At 45.4% G+C, this 22,703-nt stretch overlaps 1 protein-coding gene across 1 annotated transcript in view; it reads left to right on the top strand.

Moving 5' to 3' along the window:
* MTMR8 (myotubularin related protein 8) overlaps positions 1-16,960 on the top strand; it is a 41,249-nt gene extending 24,289 nt beyond the window's left edge. Inside the window, exons 9-14 of the mRNA XM_015407175.1 lie at positions 428-553; positions 6,707-6,756; positions 7,589-7,789; positions 9,088-9,216; positions 12,549-12,675; positions 16,615-16,960. Of these exons, the coding sequence (XP_015262661.1) occupies positions 428-553; positions 6,707-6,756; positions 7,589-7,789; positions 9,088-9,216; positions 12,549-12,675; positions 16,615-16,917 (936 nt within the window). The 3' untranslated portion in view covers positions 16,918-16,960. The remainder of the gene's footprint in view (positions 1-427; positions 554-6,706; positions 6,757-7,588; positions 7,790-9,087; positions 9,217-12,548; positions 12,676-16,614) is intronic.
* Positions 16,961-22,703: the final 5,743 nt, after the last annotated feature.

Here is a 22,703-nt window from a genome sequence, read left to right as displayed (position 1 = left end):
GCTAAAGAGCCCCAAATGCTTTAATCTCTCTTCATAGGGAAAGGGTTCCAACCCTTTTATCATTCTAGTTGCCCTTTTCTGCACTTTTTCCAATGCTACAATATCCTTCCTGAGGTGTGGTGACCAGAACTGCACACAGTATTCCAAATGAGGTCGCACCATCAGTTTATACAGGGGCATTATGATATTGGCTGATCTGTTTTCAATTCACTTCCTAATAATAATAAGTGATTGTTGCACCAGGATCTCCCAGAGTGGTCACGTTTCTCACTTAAACCAGTGTTTTATGTTATCTTGACAGTCAAGCATATCGATGTGGCCACGAGTATGTGTGTGTGTGTCTGTGCCATTCATCTCTCTCTTGACAGTCAAGCATATCGATGTGGCCATGAGTATGTGTGTGTCTGTGCAATTCATCTCTTCGTAGGCTGTGAAAGATGAGCGCGCCAGCGTCTTGGTCCACTGCTCAGACGGCTGGGATCGCACTGCCCAAGTCTGCTCCCTGGCCAGCCTCCTCCTGGATCCATTTTATCGGACACTAAAAGGGTTCATGGTAAGAGCAGAGAACACCCGAGGTTTCTAAACAAAGCACTGGTATGCCAACCATCTTCCCGACTTGTTAGCATTTTCAAAAGAGTTTTGTTTTGCAAATTTAATTTTCTTAGCGATTTCTTCAGATAATGCCACATTAATCTGGTGTTGTCATCAATTGTATTTTCATTCTCAACTCAGTAGTTGTTGGCCATTTTTTTGGGTGTTCTTCCTGCTTTGTTAGTTGATCTTTCAATACTTAAAATTTCTTCAACCTGTCCTCCTTTTGTCTTGCTGCAAATTTGATTGCTATTCCTCTGAAGACGGCCTTACTCGCATCCCAAACTGTGTTTATAGAAGTGTCTGGTTGAATATTTTGCCTAAAAAATAATTTTAACTCCTTTTTTGTCTCCGTCACAAAATTCTCATTTTTCAAGTGTTGTGTATTCAGCTTCCAACTAACTTTCTTAGAAACACCAGTCATTTTTAAGAATACAAGATTATGATCTGCAAAGGTTTTTGGTAAAATATCCGCTTTACTATATTCCTCATCAAGCTCACTGAGATTCTTAACCATGATTTGTGCCTTTGAGAATAAAAGATACAATCCTTTGTTATGGGATTTCTTGTTCTCCATACATCAACCAAATTATATTCTTCTGCCGATTGTAAAAATGTCTTTGGCAAAAGTGTTCCAGATTTTTTTGTTTGTTTAGCTGTTTTTCTATCCTGTATTTTATCAAAGAGGAAGAAGAAGAGATTGGATTTATACCCCTCCCGTCACTACCCAAAGGTGTCTCAGAGCGGCTTACAAACTCCTTTCCCTTCCCCTCCCCACAACAGACACCCTGTGAGGCAGGTGGGGCTGAGAGAGCTCTTGACAGGAACTGCTCTTTTTCAAGGACAGCTCTTATCAGAACTATGGCTTACCCAAGGTCATCCAGCAGGTGCAAGTGGAGGAGTGGGGAATCAAACCCCGTTCTCCCAGATTAGAGTCCGCGCACTTAACCACTACACCAAACTGGCTCTGCATTATAGTCTCCAATCAGACAGTGCTCTTCATATTCATAACTTGCTAATTTCCCCCCCAAATCCTTATTAAAAGTTTCTTGGTGGTCATTTGGTACATAGATATTGGTCACCAGAATTTTTTCCCCTTCTCTTTGAATTTCAGCCATTAAGATTCTACCATCTTCAGAAGCATAAATAAATTTAGGGTTAAGTTTCTCCTTAATATAATCTTACTAGACCTCTTTTTTCTTCTTTGCATCCGAAGCTGTAAAAGTTCTCCCCAATCTATTACACTCTAATAAGCGTTCCTCAGTACATCTGATATGAGTTTCTTGTAAACAAATATCCAAATTTAATTTTTTCAGCTGTTAAAAATGTCCTTTTTCTCTCCTGTAGTGAGTTAAGTCTGTTCACATTAATTGTAAAGATTCTAATTTGTTCTCTATCCCATCACATGTATTTGCTTTACTTGTTGTTGTTCAGTCGCACAGTCGAGTCTGACTCTTCGTGACCCCATGGAACACATAACAGCAGGCCCTCCCTGCTTTCAGAGTGCTCCGGAGTTTGCTTAATTTCATGTCCGTTGCCTCGGTAACACTTTCTAACCATCTCATCCTTTGCTGTCCCCTTCTTCTTTTCCCTTCAATCTTTCCCAGCATCAGGGTCTTCTCCAGCAAGCGCTCCCTTCTCATTTGGTGGCCAAAGTATTTGAGTTTCAGTATCTGTCCTTCCAGGGAACAGTCAGGGTTGATTTCCTTTAGGATTGACTGATTTGATCTCCTTGCAGTCCAAAGGACTACCAGCTTGTTTTTTCTTGCTCAGTCCTCTTGTTTCCATTCGTGATGCTACTGTGGCCCCTTCTTCTTGTTCCGTTTCTGATTCGCTCGAGCTGACATTTGACTGAACTTTTGAATCTTCTTCCTTTCTCTTTGTCTGTTTCTTCTTCTTTGGTCTCTCCTCTCTTAAGTCTGTACCCATATTTCTTCAGAAAGTTCCGCGCTTTCAATACCGAAGTTATTCTGTATCGCTGGCCTTTGCATGAGAAGAAGAGACCTTCAGGGATCAGCCATCTGTAAGAAATGTCATTGGCTTTCAATACTGATGAAAGGGAATCATATTCTTTTCTCTTCTGTCTCATCCTCCATGGTACCTCTTTCAAAATTTTAATCACATTTCCTTTTATAATCAGGTCTTTGTCTCTCATTCTCCTCAATACCACATCTCGCACTGCTCTTTTAGTAAATTTCACATGAACTTCTTTTGGCATTTTGTTCTTTCTAGCATGGCTGGAATTTACTCTGTAAATAAAATCTATCTCTTTTTGTAGGTCATCGATTTCAGTCCCCATTTCTGGTGCAAGTGATTGTGCCAATAAGATGGTCAAGTCTTCTTCTTTGTCCTCTGGGATATTCTGGAACCTCAGCATATAGGCTGCTCTGTCCATTTCCGGTTTGATCATTCGGTCATCTGACAGTTGCTGAACTTCTGCTATCTCTTTTACCTTCTGTTGGGTCTTTTCTGTTTTAATTTCAGGGTTTTTTTTTTTAAAAAAAATCTTCGCTAGTTTCGTCATTTCTTGCCTGTTTTCCTTAAGTTGGTTTTGAAAATCCTCCATTTTATCATTGATGTCTTTAATCTGGGCTGTTCTCAGAGTTAAGCTATTCTGTACTTGGCCCAACCCATCTAAAAAAAAGTTGCTTGAAGACTTGCTTGGAGTTATTTTAAAGAATCTTGTGAAAACATTGCTCCCACTGACTTGGTTTGGCCAGGGGATTGAGCAGGGGAAGAAGAAGGTGTAATCTTTTTATCTATTTTACTGAGTTTGCTCATTTTCCTGTATCTGTTCTACTATGATTTTATCTTAAACAGAAGGGTTATTTTACCATTTCCTTTTACAAAACTTAAACAACAATACCCAAATACGTTAACAAATCAAAACTTTCAGTATCCTATTCATCCGTTATACAATACAACCCACCCACCCCCCGCTTTTTTAATCCCAGTCCAGTGTCTAAAAAATGGTAGATTTTAGACTCACAGTCAATAGATTATTTCCGCAAAAAGGATGCTTCTGCTTGCCTCTTCTGGCTCAGTAGAGTAAGGGCAAGGCTGTATCAGAACTCGGGGCGGGGGGGGGGGGAATATGTGTTCCCTATATTATTAAATTTATATCCCGCCCTCCCCACCATATGGTGGGCTCAGGGCGGCTAACAACATATATACCAATATATACATTAAAACTCCATAATACACGTAAATGAGATCAATTAAAATTACAGTATAAAACATAGCAGCTCAGCACGTGCTGTAATGAGAGATGGTGACGTTCTGTCAACATTGAGTGGTCGCCTGCATCCTAATCCAGGCTCCTGCCAGGCCGTTAGCTGTTCAGTCGATGGTGATGTTGGTGTAAGGGCCAGGGCCAGGGCCATGATGTTAAGGCGGCCCCTACTTGAAAGCCTGGCGGAAGAGCTCCGTTTTACAGGCCCTATGGAACTGCAGTAGGTCCTTCAGGGCCCTGATGTCATCCGGGAGCTCATTCCACCAGTGAGGGGCCGCCACAGAGAAGGCCCTGGCCCTCATTATGGCCAACCTGGCCTCTTTAGGGCCTGGGAGAACCAGGCAATTTTGGGATCCCGATCTTAGTGCTCTCTGGTGCATATGTGGAGAAAGGCAGTCATAGAATCATAGAATATTCAGAGTTGGAAGGGACCTTGCAGGTCATCTATTCCAACCCCCTGCACTCTGCAGGAGCATAGCTGAAAGACAGCCCTACATACCTACAACATACCCGAAAGATGGTCGTCCAGCCTCCGCTTGAAAATGTCCAGCGAAGGAGCATTCACCACCTCCCGAGGCAGACTGTTCCACTGCTCAACCACTCTGACAGTCAGGAAGTTTCTCCTGGTATTTAGCCGGTAACGACTCCCTTGTAATTTCCACCCATTAGATCTAGTCTTGCAATCCAGAGCAGGAGAGAATAGATCTGCTCCATCCTCTACATGACAGCCCTTCAAATACTTGAAGACTGCAATCATGGCCCCTCTAAGCCTTCTCTTTCCCAGGCTAAACATACCTAACTCTTTCAGCCTTTCCTCATAAGACTTGGATTCCACCCCTCTCACCATCCTGGTTGCCCTCTTCTGGACACACTTGAGCTTGTCAACATCCTTCCTAAAATGTGGTGCCCGAAACTGGACACAGGACTCCAGGTGAGGCCTGACCATAGCAGAATAGAGCAGAACTACCACTTCCCATGATAGTTCTGCTCTATTCTGCTATGGTACTCATAATTTGGACTTAACTTGTGGTATGCTGTGGCCACTTGAAGCATCTTAGCACGGCATTTTGAAACTTCACGTTGACAGTTCAAGCCTTATTTAAATGTTTATCACTGGCGCTCGGAGTGACCAGCCCTTGTTCCATCCAGCTCAAAGGCATTCCATAACTAAGGCCATTTTATTCTTGCATTAAAAAGGTAAAGGTTCCCTTGCTCGAAAGTCAGTCGAGTCCGACTCTAGGGTTGCGGTGCTCATCTCTGTTTCAAAGCCGAAGAGCCAGCGCTGTCCGAAGACGTTTCCATGGTCATGTAGCCGGCATGACTAAACACCAAAGCGCACGGAACGCTGTTTCCTTCCCACCAAAGTGGTACCTATTTATCTACTTGCAATTTCTTGCTTTCAAACTGCTGGGTTGGCAGGAGCTGGAACTAGAGACGGGAGCTCACTCCATCATGCATTACCTGCCCGTAAATGAAAAGGCTTTCACCGTCTGCATTAGTAGTCATCTGTTTGAGGTTGGAGGAGTTTGGAGGACAGCCAACTCTGGGCTTTGATCAAAAATGTGGGCAGCGGCTCAGCAGAAGTGTATCTTCATTCTCCATGTTTGCTTATTGAGAAGGAATTTGCCAACTTGCTTAATTGGACCCTCTTAGGGTTTCCCCTGCCATCTTTAGAACCTTCAGAGGAGCATTTCAAAGCCTTAGAAGATGATACTGGGAGGGCACATCTGTGCTTGGTTTTGAGGGAAATTTAAAATCGAGGGTGGATACACTTTTGCAGAGCTTCAGAACGACCCAGAGTCCCATCAGGCAGCAGTGGGGCCAGTGCACTTGGTGCAGTGAGTGATCCCTGTCTTCTGCTGCGCCTGCTGTCTTCTGTGCTTACTCATTTCTATTGGGATATGGGAAAGAAAGGGCTGTTGAGGGGCTCTGTAAATAATATGATGGTTATTAACAAGTCTGACCATCTCACGTTGGGGAAAGCAGATGACTTCTCTCATGTGTTCCCGGCCGGTGTGCTTGCTCCGAAATACTCCACAGTTCACTTTTGGACTGTCGCACTCTGCCCCAAAAGGCCTATTCCCCATTTCCGCCGGTTGTGCAGGTGGTCTGTGCCTGGGGCAGGACGCCTTCTGGTTTCTAGCATCAAAGCAGACCCTGGGGCTAATACAGATTAAGCCCTGAGGCCAGTCTCTCAGCACAAGGGGCCAGGGTAGGCTTTGTGCTTCTGGAAATCAGACTATTATGGACTCACCTCAGTGGTCCGAACCGGTGTTAGGCATTTTCTTTTTCTTTTCTTGTTTGGGGTGGTGCTGAAGGCTCATTTTCCAGTTGTTGGAAGCTGTTCTTGTTCTGCAAATAAATCACTGGGGGAGGGGCTTAGGGGGTATCCTTGGTTTACAGGCGTCAGCAGGACAGCCCAAGAGAGCCAGTTTGGTGTAGTGGTTAGGAGCGTGGACTCTAATCTGGGAGAACCGGGTTTGATTCCCCACTCCTCCACTTGCAGCTGTTGGTGTGACCTTGGGTCATTCACAAGTTCCTTCAGAGCTGTTCTGGAAACAGCAGTTCTCAAAAGAGCTCTCTCAGTCCCACCTACCCCACAGGGTGTCTGTTGTGGGGATGGGAAGGGAAAGGAGTTTGTAAGCCACTCTGAGACTCCTTCAGGTAGTGAAGGGCCATGGGGTATAAATCCAATCTCTCCTTCATCTTTATGTGCATGCTTACTCAGAAGTAAATCTTGCTGTGTTCCACTGAGCTGTCCTCCAGGAGGGCCTGGGGTGAAGTTCTGATCAAGTATTGGGATGTCTGCAGATATTAATGGTGTCCCTTGACTTCCTTTTGTGAAGCCAGTTTATAATTGTTTTTCCTTCTCTGGTTTTGAAGGTTTTGATAGAAAAGGAATGGATTGCCATGGGTCACAAATTCTCACACAGGTAAAAACAGAATGTGGGTTAAGGTTGGCTTGGGGTGGGTGGGGCTTGTCTGTGAAGTGTCTGTTCTTGAAGTGCATGGTGTATCCTACCTCACAATGGAGAAGGGGAGAATTTTGTAAGCCTCTGTGTTGAAAATACTTAGAGTAGAGGTAGCAAAAGAAGACAAACAATGCAACGTAATTATTGATGGCACTGGTTTAAAAGTTTATTATTTATATCTCACCTGTGCTCCAGAGAGTTAGTTTCTGGTTGGGTTCTCACTTGGGCATAGGGTTGCCAACTTCAGGGTTGGAAACTCCTGGAGATTTGGAGGTCGAGCCTGGGGAGGGTGGAGTTTGGGGAGGAGAGAAACCTCAGCAGAGTATAATGCCACCGAATCTGCTCTTTAGAGCAGCCCTTTTCTCCAGGGGAACTGACCTTTGTAGTCTAGTGATCAGTTGTGATTCTGGGAGATCTCTGGGCCCTGCCTGGAGATTGGCAACCCTAGTTGTAACTTAGTAGAACTGCAGCCCCCACCTGGAGACTGGCAGCCTTTCTTGGGCCCGAAGCACTCTCTATGTCCTGCTTTGCTTCAGGAAGGCCGCTGCGTCCCATATATTGAGAATAACAGAAAGGGCAGATAGGTTTAAAAGTACCTTTTCAAAGCAGTCCTTCCCCACAACAGTTCTTCCGTTTTGGCTTCCCCCTCTTCCCTACGGACTGTGCGTCTTCCAACAATTCAGGAGTGTGGAAATGGATTTTCCTCATTTTGGTCCAAAATTTTGGGGGAAAGGCTGCAAGTGCATTGGATGGCGACACACGGTCATGATAACTTGCCTTTCCCCCTCTCCAGGTGTGGTCATCTGGAAGGTGACCCCAAGGAGGTGTCCCCCGTCTTCACCCAGTTTGTGGACTGTACCTGGCAACTAATGCAGCAGTTTCCCTGCGCGTTTGACTTTAACGAGCGTCTTCTCCTGGAGATCCACGATCACATCTATTCCTGCCAGTTTGGCAATTTTCTGGGGACCTGTCAGAAGGACCGGGAAGACCTGAGGTCAGTTGGTATTCCAAGGGACAGGAGTTCTTAGTATTGTTTTTGAAGAGCAAGGAATGAATTGTCTCATGAACTCTAGGGAATAATACTGAAGAGCGCGTAGTCTGCAGAATCTGTGGTGCAGTTCAGTTCAGTTGACCTTTACTGGCATAAAATACCTTAAAAAGGATTATTTATATACACACACACACACATTAAAAACCAAGTGTAACCATACATATAAAACATAATGTAAGATAAAACAATTACTCATTGTAAGTTTTCCTGATGTAGCTTTATCGCTGATTGCTTTCTTCTCAGCATAATCAAGAAAAATGCCTCAATTAATAGGAAAACAATTAGACCAAATAGTTAACCAAAAATTGACAACTTTATTCTTTTTCTTCTTCATCTTCTTCTTGAGCATATTCTGAACGTATTCAGGAAATACATGATATTTTATACATGGACTGACATCATCAAGAAAACAATATTCAAACAGCATAATTGGTTACAAAAGACAGTGGTAATTTGAGTAATAATCCTCTGATTGGCCAGATATAAAGAAACAAATATCTATGTCAAACTAAGTGTTTACTTAACCTAACCTAAATGATAATGGGCAAGGATTCTTCATATCAGACTAAAATCTTATCTGACCCAGACATTGAAAGGTTTGCCCTAAGAACTACAGAATCATGAACTTTGTACCTATTATGTTGTCTGCTAACAATATCAGACCTACAAGAGGAAAGCCTTCTATATAACAGGCCTTTCTGACATCCTAATGAAATATTACTTAAAGAACAAATCTATAAAAACCAGAGAAATATGAATATGAACAATCAAGAAGGAAAAACCTATATATGAAAATCTTTATATTCCCATTCATACTACATGGACAGACACACAATTATTGGTGCAGGGGGTGGAGAGCATAGCAGTTTCAAAGAACACAGGGCTGCCTTTGAAAACAGCACCCCTGTGTCGAGGTCTTCTCATCTGTACTATGTAGTGGAACTTGCCATATGGTCCCTATCACATCTCCCCCCACTGTATACTGTGTCCTGCTGCACACATCTTAACAGGGCAATGGGGTAACTTGGAACATACATTGAGGGGAGGGGGGCTTGAATTGTGGCTGGCATTTTGGCAGCAGCCCTCTTTCTAGCTGACTCATAGCTGCTCTCCATTCGCCAGAAGTGAATTTCTAGCACTGTAGTAAAGAGAGACCCCTTGGTTAAAACTGCAGTCCTGAACGGCTGCCCTGCAGGTTTATTTATTGACCCCAGTGAGAGCTGGCTATTTCTTTTTTCCAGGATCTTTGAGAAGACCCATTCCCTGTGGCCTTTCCTGCAGCACAGGAAGCAAGAGTTCAGGAATCCGTTGTATAAGGGGTACTCAGCTTACAAGGAACTCCAGCCCAACACTCTGCCTTTCAGCTTCCAGTAAGTCACTCGCTGGGGGAAACAAACCAGGAAACCATCAAAGACTGGAACACACCATTGCTGTTGTGGTTTACTTTTTTTAATAGTGCAAGGAAAAAAGGTTACTGGATGTCAGATGTCAAAAAGGGAAGAAAAATAAACATGTAAATTGTTTGTAGTGGTTCTTCAGTAACAACGGACCCAAATATTGTTAGATTCGAAGCTTATTTTCTTCCTCTGCTTAAGAAATCCCAAGTCCAGAACCAAGAGGAGCTGTATTCTCCAACCTGCATAAAGGATACAACTAGCAATGAAAGGCACTGAGAGAAGGTTTTTATTGTATTTAGCCATAGGCTTTACAAACCACAAACAGATGAAAGGCACTGAAACTCCACCCTTGGTTGCAAGAGATCTTACATAGATGTGGTGTTGACTCTCTGTGTTCGTGTCAGTCTTGGCTGATCTATGATCACACCAAATAAAGATTGAGAAATCTTGTTCAGCATCCCTTCCCAGAGTTCAGCGGGCCTGGTGCTCATGGTTGCAAGCATGATATGAAAGGGGGGGGGGGAAGGAAGTTAAGGTTCTTGAGACGCCAAGTGTCGCAATCTGTGCCGCGTTAATGCTCTTTCTTGCATTCATGCAGAGTTTACGTACTCTTGTCTTTAATCTTCCAGCAAAAGCAGCTTGTGAGGATTTGATGGTACCGGACTGATTTCAGAACACGGCAGCTTGCAGTAATAGTCTGTGCAGATTCAGTGACTCCAGATTTCTAGTTTCCGAGTTCCCACATTTCCATCCAGGAGCTAGTTTTTTACTAATTGTACTTAGATTTTTATCAGTCTAAGATCATGGCACCTGCAGGGTCAGCTTTATACTGTCACTGTTCTCATAGCCCAGAGTAGCCTGATCTTGCTGGAACTTGGAGACTAAGCAGGATCAGTACTTGGGGGGGGGGGACCAAGGAAGGTAGGCGCTACTATGCCAAGGCGGGCAGTGGCAAGCGCCTTCTGCTCATCTCTTGCCTTGAAAACTCCATGAGGATGAACTCCACGGGGTCACCATGAGTCAACTGCAACTCAGTTGGCACACTTTGCCTTATTTTTAAGCAATTCTCCCTCTAAGCTGTGGAGTTTTGTGAGCAAAACTTCTACCTTGTGAGCTACTGGCATGAAAGTTGTGAGCGAGCGATCTGGCAGCTGCATAAATTAATCTCCTCTGGAGCCCTCCTTCCTGAGCTAAGACAAAAATGTGTGAGCCAGAGGCTAAAAAACTGAGCCAGCTCACACTCACTCAGCTTAGAGGGAACCCTGCTTTTACGACTGGTCGGTGATACGCTCAGAGCCGCATTTGGCCGAGGGTGAGGTGGCTGTCCTCATAATCGAGGATGCGGCTTGACGGCTCTTTTCCCCCGTCCCGCACCCTTTTATTGATTTGTTCTCCCAACAATCCTCTCCCAGATTGTAGCTTACTTTCTTGATTTGAGGCCTCTGGGAACCAGGATCACCACATGTCCTTGGCATTGGCTCTCACCCTGGCTTTTCCATTTTGAGCAAGATGTGCTTGATTACAGATCTGCGTACAAAATAGCTGCATAGCTGGCCTTTGTGAGATGACTGCATGTTTCACAAGATGGCTTTTGCTTCCTGGTTAGGGAAGGCCTTATAGCTGCCTGGCAGAGCACCTGCTTTGCATGCAGAAAGTCTGCAGTTCAGTCTCTGGGTCCAGGTAGCGGGTCAAAGCCCTTGGGGGAAGCATCTTGGAAGTCTGAAGAGGTTCGTTGTCTCTAGCCAGATCGCAGTCTTTTGCTGCTTGTGGTGTCCCGCCCCTTTGAAATGAAAAGATGCCCTGGAAATGGTCCCTTGCTTTTCATTCTTCACTACGTGTGTCTTTGACCTGGGCTCAAAAGTGCTGGGCTCAAAAGTGTCTTCAGATATGACACCACATCAGAGATGTAAAATTTCCGGAAATTTTGAAGCTTGGAAAAAAAACCCAGTTTTTTCCGGGGGGTGGGGGGTTCGGGGGGAAACGGAAATTTTTGGGGAAATTGAAAAAAATGCTGCATTAGCACTTTTTTTTCTTTTCCAGATTGAAAGTCATTCTGTTACTTTAGGAACATAAAATATGACTATGGACAATTTTACGTGGCATGAAATTATCACAACTAGCATATTAAAATATAGTGTATCCAAACAGTTATTACAAACAGAATTTACTTTTTAAATAATAATTTGTAATTGTACCAAATGGAGCAACAATCTCTTGAACTGTTTACTATCGTGTTTCCCCGAAAATAAGACACTGTCTTATATTTAGAAATCCTGCTAGGGTTTATTTTTTGGGTAGGTCTTATTTTCGGGAAAACAGGGTAGTTAATGTGGAACAGACAAAAAAGCCTCCACAAAACAATTTTTAAAAATCCAGAGGTAACAATTATTCATATTTTCTCTCCACAGTATTAAATAATAAAAAAGCCATTCTTATAAAAAGCATTGAAGAGAGGGGAAGTGTATAGAAGGGAGTGTGGGACTAAGTTTCAATGAATGGGCATGAAATTTAATCAGAATAATTTTCTGAGCTGTAATTATCAGTTTTAGTCTCTGCTTCTGCAGCTGCTCTGTTGTGTCTGTCATTATCCATTGGAGAGTTCAGTTTGTAACCTAGGACTTGCTTGTCCTCAGTGCACAGAAATTAGATTAATCTGACACCGTACATATTTTTTAGAAATGATTTGGAAAATATTTGAACACCTTGTCTTAAAATATTTTATTCATCATGTTAAAATAAAGCATTCCATAATCAATTTTTTTCTTTTTTTCCCAATTTTTCCAATTTTTCAGAAGAAAACAAAAAAGGCTTCAGGAAAAAAATGGGGAAAAATTTTTCCCGGTTTTTTCCCGGGCCTTCACATCTCTACACCACTTGGAGTCTGAGCTCTCACTTGTACTATGCTTTCTATTGGAGGGGGGCCCTCTTCAGAATTACACTCTGCATCTTCACCATTTCTTGCTGTTATAAATCGTGTTATTAAATTTTTGTTTTTAAGTACAGGGGGTTTTTTGCATCAGCCAAAGCAAATATAGGTAAAGAAACTAAGTTTTCAGATGCATTTGTTCCTATTAGTTGGGGGGTTTTTTAATTCATTTTTTGGAAGCCGCCCTTGAGCCCGCTTGCGGGGAGGGCGGGGTAAAAGTGGAATAAATAAATAAATAAATATAAATAAATAAAAACTTGTGTTGGGTCATTAAAATCTTTTCTTCCTCCTTCCTTTAGAAGTGCAAATCCCTGGTGCTTGCAGTTTCTCCCTCTACTCCTGTTGTTTCAGCAGTGTTTGAATTTTCTCTCTTCTTGAGGTTCTGGTGCGGCATGTATAACCGGTTCGATAAAGGGATGCACCCGAAGCAGTGCGTGTTGGATCATCTCCTCAGATGCATTAGCCAGAAACTGGAGCTGGAAGATGCTGCAGATGAGCTAGAAAACGTGAGTAATGTACAGTGGATAAATGAGGTTTCTTTAGAAAAAGGCAATCCATTACCTGGAGGCCTTGAATAGGATAGCTAGAGACGGAATGATTGGGTTGTTTTCTGCTGGAAGGCAGATACTGAATTATTCCGTACTGGGACTGGAGGAACAGTAGAGAAGTGTCCTCTCCAGTTAGAGGAGAGAGAGAATTTCTTCTGTGCCGGGGAACGGCTGTCTTTTCAGAGGAGACTCCACTGAGCTAGATGGATCAGCCAGGTGTGAGGCAACTTCACGTGTCCCTGTGAACTGAAAGGCTTACACGCAAGGTATCTGAAGAAGTGAGCCGTGACTCACGAAAGCTCCTCCCCTGCCACAAATGTTGTTAGTCTTTCAGGTGCTACTGGACTCTTGACTGCTACAGACAGACTAAGATGGCTACCCATCTTGATCTAAGGCCCAGAACAGTTAGATACATGAGTATCTAGCCAGTTTGGTGTAGTAGTTAAGTGTGCGGACTCTAATCTGGGAGAACCAGGTTTGAGTCCCCACTCCTCCACTTGCACCTGCTGATGAGACCTTGGGTCAATCACAAGCTCTGGCACAGCTGTCCTTGAAAAAGAGCAGTTTCTATCAGAGCTCTCTCAGCCCCACCCACCTCACAAGGGTGTCTGTTGTGGGGAGGGGAAGGGAAAGGAGATTGTAAGCCGCTCCGAGACTCCAAGTGAAGGGCGGGGTATAAATCCAATCTCTTCTCTTCTTCTTCTTCTTCTTCTTCTTCTCTCACCCCTGAATTTCACGGAACTATGATGGGAAAATATGCTGAGTGGCCTTTTCCTTCCCTATTAGTCCTGTAGAGGAGAGTATCACAGTCTCCAGACCACGACATCCAGTTTTTCTTGGTGGCTAGAGAGAGAGACGTGACACAGATTAATCTCTCACTCTTTGTAGCAGACAAATAGTCGAAAGAGGTGTTGCTGCTTTGGCGGGCAGGTCCAAAATACAGCTATGTGGTTTTATATTCTAGCATTTGAACTCCTCTAAGAGTTGCCTTGCTGGATCAGTCCACCTAGTCCAGTATTTTGGCTCCAGCAACAATTGACCACACGCCTCTGGGCTAATAGCAAGCAGCATGGAAGGTCCCAACAGGTGTGTTTTAAAGGTACATTGCCTTTGGTGAGCCAGTTTGGTGTTGTGGTGAAGTGCGCGGACTCTCATCTGGGAGAACCGGGTTTGATTCCCCACTCCTCCACTCGCACTTGGCTGTATGACCTTGGGCAAGCCGTAGTTCTGATAAGAGCTGCCCTTGAAAAGAGCAGTTTCTGTCAGAGCTCTCTCAGCCCCACCTCCCTCACAGGGTGTCTGTGGTGGGGAGGGGGAGGGAAAGGAGTTAGTAAACCGCTCTGAGACACCTTTGGGTAGTGAAGGGCCATGGGGTATAAATCCAATCTCCTCTTCTCTCCTCTTCTTCTTTGTACATGGAGGTTCCATTTAGTTCTTCTGGCTGAAAGCTCTTGAAAGAGTGAGGAGTTGCCTAAGCCTGTTAGGTAGCAGCCCTTGCAGCCTCGTGGGCAGTGAATTCCCAAAGTTGTTTATGCTTTGTGTAAAGCAGGGAGCACATGAACACATGAAGCTGCCTTATGCCAAATCAGAGGGTGAAGGAAACCTGGGCTGCACCCAGCAGTGTGCCAGCGGAAGGGGTAAATGCCAGGTGAGAGGAGACTGGCTTTATTATCACCCAAAGCCCCGAAAGAGCAGCATGGAAATTGCCCTTTGCCTCTGCAGTGGAAGGGGAGGTGAAGAGCAGGCATCTTTGCTGCCCTCCGTCTCCGGCGCCATGGTGCACGCACACACCCCCGGCCCTGGGGCTCATTTTCAGGGCTTTGAGGTTTAAAAGACCAACCCCCTTTGGGAACAGCCATGTTGCTGTTTAAAACATGAAACCCAGATATTCCTCCCTACTTTGGAACCTGCCCTGCAGGGCTAGAGCTAGGGGGCTGATGGCGAGCAAGCTGGAAGAATCCACAGCGTTTGGTTGCAGATCCCCATTTGTGAACTAATGTAAGTGAACTGCAAAAATAGCTGTTACATGTTCATTCTGTGCCTTACTTGTTGGTTTTTTGCTGTTGCTGAACTGGTCACCGCAGCTGCATAACCTGCTTTTGTGGCTGCCCTGTCCAGTTCAAATGCCATCGTGCCATATGTGCAGTTCCCCCCCCCCCCACCTGCTTCTGTATAATGCATACTGGTCTGTGAACTGGTTGCCATTTGCAGAGCTCCTTCAGGTGTGCCAAGATACTGGTGTGCTGAGTAGGATTTTCCCCCCCTCTTCGGAGTGACATACCCAGTGTTGATCCCAAAGAGCTTTTGCAACTTCCCTCCTTTCCAAAGAGATTTCTGTAAGCAAGGAAAAGGGGGCGGTGTTAAGAAACTCGAGCCCAAAAGCTGCCTCTGGTATGTGGACCTCATTGTGTGGTCCTCTGGATGCTGCCTTGCTGCTGAAGGTTTAATTTTGTTTCCACATTCTCAACTAGTGCAAGCAGAGAGGATATGTATATGTGTATGTATATGTATACACACACACACAACCCTCTGAGAGCCATAGCTCACAATCCCTCACCTAGTATCGAATTTGAAGAAGTGAGGAGTGACTCACGAAAGCTCCTCCCCTGCCACAAATTGTGTTAGTCTTTAAGGTGCTCCTGGCCTCTTGTTCTTCTCAAACAGACAGACTAACATGGCTACCCATCTTGATCTAACACCAAATATATTTATAACTCTTGTTTCCATAAAAACCAGGCTTCCATACTTCATGAAATTTCAAATGTACCAGGCAGTACAAATTTCTCTGCTAAATTACATGTGATATATTTAAGTGTCTTACATGGGGCGTCTTCAGTTCAGTAAGGAAGCACCACATGTCTTTGGTTGGAGGGAAGAAAATACCAATGTGGCTTCACGATCTCCAAAAATTCTAGGGAGGATGGAACCTCAGACTAGAGAGGATGCTTTAGTATTTTGGATTCTGATCATTTAGTCTTGATCTACAGTTCTGTCCCTTCTTGACTGGACAAAACCATGCAGGCCTGTTCCGATGATTCTCTCCTCGATCACGGTCTCCCCCAGTTTGGTGGTGGTGGTGGTGGAGAGTGCCATCAAGTGGCAGCCAAATCAGGGTGACCCCTCATGGCTTTCCTGGCCAAGAGAAGGTTTGCCATTGCCTGGCCCCGCATAGCAGCCTGGACTTCCTTGGTGTTCTGCCATCCAAGTCTTAGCCAGGGCTGACTGCTCCGCTTCTGAGGTCTGAAGAAATAGGTTTAGTCTGGGCCCTCCAGGCCAGGGCTCCACGAATTTACCTGAGACAAAGTAGGGACAGATCGATGGGTGTCCCAAGAAGGCAGCAGTACATGTTATTTTTTCTTTCTTTTTTTAAATATATTTTTATTCGTTTTTAAACAATCTTTTACAACAATAAACATCACAAGCATTGAACAAGCAATAACAAGCAACAACAAGAGGATCAAGGTGAGTCATAAGCCAATCATTCAACAGTAGAAACCATTCTAGCATTCTTGAACCTTCATCAACCAATAAATAAGGGTAAGGAGTGCTGGTAACTGTACTACCTTTGTCAAATGGGAGAACATGAGGACTAGATTGGAGCTAGGTCTCAGATATAAAAGTATGCTGTGTGTGTTTCATTGTATATAAAAAAGAGAGCTAAAATAGCTAGAAGAAAAGCCAAGAAGAGTAAGCAGTACATGTTCAAACGACGTTGATGGTCCGTTCAGCTGTAGTCCGCGCCTTCTACTTGTCTGCCCACCTTTGATAAGGAGATGTGCCAAGTTGCCCCAAAGACTTCTGGGAACGACACTTGTGAAGTCATTGCTGTCCAACTAGAGGCTCTTGCTGGTATCAGGCTTTTGGTTTTGACAGTTCACTCCTTTTCTACCGCTACAGAAGCTGCCCCTCTTAGATGGACCCCTGACAGATGAGATTTCCATCTTATCCAAAATGGCCACCGTTCCGACCGGCTGTTCGAAATCTCCAATGCTCAATACTCCCCAGGACTATGAGGATGAGCCTCCTGCCCTGGTGGCCAACGGCACCGTCCCCGTGGAGGGCGAGAGACCCGACCGGCTGAAGAGTAAGGAGGGTCTTGTTAACCCCCTTGATGTTCCAGAGGGCGACAGCAGCACTGCCACCACCACCGACCGGAGTGCCCAGCCTGCCGTTCATGCAGGAAATCTCCAGGACCACTGAGCTTGGCCTGCAGGACCTGTGGCTCGGTGCTGGGTAGCCGCCTTCACCCATGTTATGGCCAAGTGTTGTGGTGTCCTGCTGTGTTTTGAAGGTGGGGGCAAGGGGCCTGTTTGAGGGACGCAGGAGCGGCCCGGGGTTGGGGCTCAGAGCTGGGGCCGTGCTGCCACCGTCTGGCACGGGAGGTGCCCGCGGGAAGGGCCTCGGATGCTGTCCTTCGCTGTGTCTGGCCTCCTTTTCCAGTGAAAGCCCAGGGGCTCCTGCCACGACCCACAAGACTGGGTCCATCACTGGTTTCTGAAGAAGATTGTTCTTCAAATCCAGGGGGAGCGAAAAAGCCACGCAGTATTTAACATGTGGGGTTAAAAGCAGTGTGAACCAGTCGTGGAGGGCTGCGAATGTCAGTTCACTGTAAGAGGCTTTCGTTGGCTGTTTTTCAGCATCCTGCATTCCACTGTAGTATATCTACTGCCGGAGCACCCTTTTTTTGGCACCCTGTGTAGGCGTTCCGCTGGTGCGTTTTTGTTACCCCGTTCGTGTTTTGTAAGCAGGTATGCGTTTTTATTATTTTTTTGTAAAGCAGAGAGGTTATTGTCATGGCCAACCATTAGAAATGCGGTTATATTTTTATCACTGTGATATGTAAGTGGCTGTATTGTGTATGTGCTCTTCTGTGATCTTGGTTTTTTAAACTGTGTTTCGACTCTTGTAACTGCTGCTTCACTGCGAGTTCTCTCTTTGTAGCAACGTGTTAATAGCCTCTGACGGCCTCGCAGCACGTAAATGAAATGGGCCGTGAAGTCTGTGAATGTTCCCCTGACCCTGTCCATGGCCCTTCCTTCGTTTAGCTTTCTGTCAGTTCCGATGTTTCCTGGCCTGCCCTGAAAAGTGCTTAGCACTTGGCACTGGTGCTGCAAGAGGCCAGTGAGACTTCTCAGAAGGGAGGCTGTGGAAATGCAAGGTGCATATGGAGCACTGTTGGTTCCAAAGCCGTCAATAGTGGCACATGCAATGCTATTGCTTCTTTGTGCTTGAGTGGATACCCTCTGAAGAGAAAGCACGCCTTCCCCATTCTCTAGAGTTCTAAGAAATGGAGACAGGCGCTCTCAAAACATCTGTAAACTGGTGAAAGGCATCATTGGTCTAGTCTTAACGTTTACTCAAGAATATTCCAGAGCGGAACCGACTCATTACCGCTGTAGAGATTATATGGGTGTTGAGTGACTAAGAAGAAGGAGGGGCCGTTTGCACTCGCTGGATGGCCTCCCCCCGCCCCCAGTCACGATCCAATTGTGCTGCATCCTGGAAGTATAGCTGACCACCCCCCACACCCTTGTCAGAATTCACCTTTGAATTTTTCTGTACCTCCTGGGGAAATGGGGTCCAGTAGCAGAGACTTGTTTTGTATGGTGCGGCATGATTGAACATCTATTTAGAACAGTTAGCCACAACCTCTAAGGACCCACGTAGCAGTAGTTTTCACAATTTTGTTTTGTTTTTAATTAAAATTTGAAACATTGCATTACTTTGGCTTGTAAGGAATTGGTTCTTTACTTGAGGAGCAAAGACTTGGCAGTTTCTCACTATGTACCAGTTTGTTAACCACCCTGCGGTCCCCAAATTAACCAAAAACATTCCATCCGTCCCCTTCCTCTTGAGTTCTGCTGATCACAAGTGCGTTAGAGATCACTGGCTGCAAAACTGTAGAGTGTACCAGGTATCTCTTTCACCACAAGTCAGACAACAGCTGCCTGAACCCCTGGAACTGATTTTCCTTTCTTGTCTGCTAATTAAAAAAAATTCTTTTGAAAATATGATGGGGGGGCATGAAGACTTGAAGCACTGCTAATAAATTAGTCTTCAGTGAGAGTAGAGATGCCCCACACACTTTTATCTCCTAATAATTGTATGACCAAAAGTTTTAGTACTATGTCCTGTGCCCTGAAAAGTTGCAAGTTCTTTGGTGTACTGACAAGCTATCCCTTTTAAGTCTTCATGCCATTTTTAAAGACACGCGTCTTTCTACGACATTCACATACAGTATTACAATCTGTGAAAAAACACATGCTTTCCTAGCTACCTACGCAGTGACTGCTGGAATCGTCTCTCCCACTTCATACCACATACCAGGCTTCTCCGATTACATTTCAACTACCAAGGTTCTCGGTCAGTTCCAGTAAGAGCTTTTGGGGTTACAGGCAAATGTCATCTCAGCTGCAGTGGAAAATTGCTTGCATGGAAAACCCCATTGATAACTAATTTTGTCTTGTGAAAAAACTGTAGCTGCAGACATTAAAACACTACATTTATAAGTTTAATACTTCTGGAGAAAGTTCTTCAGGTCTTTGGCTGAGGGAAATTCTAGCCTCTTGCCATGAAACCTGATGGATCAGTCACAAGTGTGTTGTCATAAAATTTGATCTATATATCTTTATCTTTTTATCTTCACCTGGGTTGTAGAGCAGCCTAAATTTTTGCTTTTCTGCTTCCAGTTCTAATAATGAACTGAACTGATCAATTTCTCCAAGAAGGTAATCAGCTGTTCCTGTTCTCTATTCCTTCAGGAACAGCTCTTCAATTTACTGCTCCCTGTCTGTCTGTCTAGGTCCTCAGAGTCGCCTTCTCCAATTCAATAGCCTTTTTCAGGACTAATACTTTTGATTTCTAAGCCTTTCTAGTCTTCCAGCTTTAAAGGGCTTCTCTTTTCTGAAAGTTCTGCTGTTCTAAAATTCTGATCTTGGATATTCAGAAAGACAAGGGTGCAAATTTACTGATGTTTATGAAGTTCTTCCCACACAAACGGTTCCCAGATTTAGGGATTCCAGATTACCTGAATGTAGTGATCTACTTTTCCTTTGGGAGGGGAGGGGCCGTTTTCCAGATTTCGTGAGGTTCACTGTGCATGTTCAGTTTGCCACATTTTACAGCACATATGTACACTGATTAGATGACGGGACTATAGTCAGGGTACACATGTGGTTGTATCTGCTTCCCCCCACATACCAGTTTTAACCAGTGGATGGGGTGCATTGACATGCATCAGTAGCCCTGCAGCTGGGAGGAGAGTGAGCTGTGACCCAAAGCATATGCAAAAGCTTTAATGCTAGGAAATCCTCCGAGGCAGAACAGAATGTAGGGTAGAGTGGACCTACAGAACAGGAGGGGAGATTCCATTCGTCCCCCAAATTAGAGTCTTTAACCCATCACAGAATGAAATGGGCCGGCAGGGGTTTTGTCTGATCGTTACCGTGACATCGATACCTTCTTGCTTGTCTTCAGGTAACTTTTGTTTTGGAGGAAACTTGTTTTGGAATCTTCCTAAAGGGATATCGTGCCAGGATCACAGAGCTGCTTTGGCACTTTAGATAGGCAGGCTGTGGCTTCAGAGGTATATGCTCATAAGGGACCAATTCAGGTTATTTCAGCTTTACCTTCTTTTGGGTGGGACCAGTGGACAGAGCTTGACCCCCTGCCCCGCCCCACTACTTAGAGGTGGTTGGATTATTAACCTGCTGTATTGTTGCCAGTTCTGGTTGTTGTTTTTTGCCCAAGTCATTTCACGTCAATGTAGGAATATATTTATTTTTAAAAACTCAGTCTACTCTAAAGCTGTTTTTGGTTGCTGCTACTCAACAGTTTGGAGCTAGTATTTATATGAGAAAATGCCTCTCTCAAGCGCCATTAAGCTGCCTTGGGAAGAAAACTCCTTGAACTCTTTAGGATGGGGGTCTGAATCCCCTGCATCAGGCTGCAAGGTCCGCCCCGCCCCCCGCTGCATTGTGACTGTCCCGAGCAGATCTGTCGCTTTCTGTCTTGCAGTCTTCCTGTGGTAGTTGTCAAAGATGAATTCATTGGGAGAGAGCTGAGCAACTCAAGGACTCGTTTTGAAAAGGCAGGCTGTGTCTGTTCATATACATTTCTGAGCCAGTTGCAGTCTTGGATCAGTAACGCAGAGGCTAATGGCTGAGATGGATTAAAGTGAAAGGAAAAATAGAGTTCTTTGCTTAAGCGTCTTTGTTCGCGGAGTCCGTGTGTGAGAGCTGTCTCTCACACACAGCCATCCCTGCTGCTGAACGCACCAGGCCATTGGTCCAAAGATGTGGTGCATTAGCAAGTGAGAGCACAGTGTAAAGCAGCTTTACTCTCCGGTAGCCAGATCTTGGGTGGATTGTTTGCTGATCTGCAACATTTGTTGAGAACAAGAAGCGCAAAGCCCCTGAAAGCACTGCCACTGTGTCCTTCGGCCCTCTCTGGCTGCTGTAATTGGCTTCCTGCTGTGGCACCCTGCAGAGATCAGTTTTGTTAAAGCTTTTTAACCTGCTGGTAAAAGTTGTGCTTTTTCTTGAACGCTCCTTCAGTAAGCGGAAATTGGAGGCAGATGCCCAGGGCTGTCTTTCCAGATGTCTCCATAGGACCTTATTGCTCAGATAGCAGCCACATTGGACCCACCAGGTCTATAAAGAGCTGCATCTTTCCTCCCTCTCTTTTCATGGGCTTCTCCTGCACGTTACTCCGTTGCTCCTGAGAACCTCAAACACCACAGTCTGGCTGTCCGGGTTATACTGGGCATGTCATCAGAAGAAAACGGGAAAGTAAATTGGTGGGCCCCCGCCCTGAATTGCTGCCTGTGCCATTTCACCGGTTGCACGGGTTCACATGGGAGCTGGGATGACCAGGGGTGGAAACGATGGCCCGAGGGTAGGCAGCTTGGATACATGGAGCTGCTCCGCTTATCAGTCAACCCTGCATAGTGAAGTGGGCTCCTATCAGATGTCCACTCCCGGATTCATAAGATGCCACGCGGGCGCCGTCTGTGATTTCCTAGAGCAGCCGTGGGGAGGCACCACTGTAGTGGGCAGAGAAGGCAGCCCCACAATTCTCTCATTTCTGCAGGGCTAGAGTGGGCGCAGTGAGGTTGGTTGGGCATAACCCTGCAAAAGACTTTCTCCACTGGGATGCATCTGGCCCCCCGGGGCATAGCGCTTGGGTTGTCGGAATCCATTTCTGTCTGTCGTTTAGAGTTTCTGTACGGAGCTGGAAACCGCAACACAACAGACCATTTGTTTTATTCCGTTTTAGGAACTCCGCGACCTTTTGTGGGTGGATTTTGGGGGAGCCCCACCAATGTTCCCCACGGGAGTCAACCTCCTTTCTCCGAATGTTCCGGACCTGAGTCCAGCAGTGCCTTAGAGACCAACAAGGCTCTCAGGGCACGGGGGCGGCTTGATCAAGGGAGCTTTGACTCTCTACGGCTTCTACCCCCCGGTCTTGTGGGTGGTCTCTGAGGCTCTCCTGGACTCGGATCTGGCTCGTCTGCTGCACAACAGCACGGCCGCCTTCTGAAACGATTGTTTGCTCTACGGAAGGCTCTGTGCCTCGGAACCCTTCAGAGCAGCTGGTCTCCAAATTCTCCTCTGTTGGGGGGGGGTATCCCTTTCAGCATGGGCACGTCCTCCACAAAACCTTCTGGAGCAAGCTGATTGCTGTAGTAGTTGCTCTCCATGACCAGAACACGACGCACCTGCTGTCTCTCTGTGGCTGCCGAATGTGCGGGAAGGCGGGTAGAGTCAGGCATGCCGTGTTTTGAAGACACTTCTCCACTCCTGTGGATCTCCTTGAGAGGCTTCCAGAACCCCAAGATTTAGTGCTCTTCTACAGGAGTTGCATGGGGGCATTGTTGGCAGTTCCCTGGGGTCATTGAAGCCATCCAGGAAGAGAACAGGAGTGTCCATCCCGCTGCCTGATCTGCTGAACATTCGTCTGTCTGCATAGCCATAGATGTTTCTGGA

This window comes from Gekko japonicus, unplaced genomic scaffold (assembly GCF_001447785.1).
Source record: "Gekko japonicus isolate JY-2015 unplaced genomic scaffold, Gekko_japonicus_V1.1 scaffold4377, whole genome shotgun sequence".
Classification (NCBI taxonomy): Eukaryota; Metazoa; Chordata; class Lepidosauria; order Squamata; family Gekkonidae; genus Gekko; species Gekko japonicus.
This window is presented reverse-complemented; position numbering and strand designations above follow the sequence as displayed.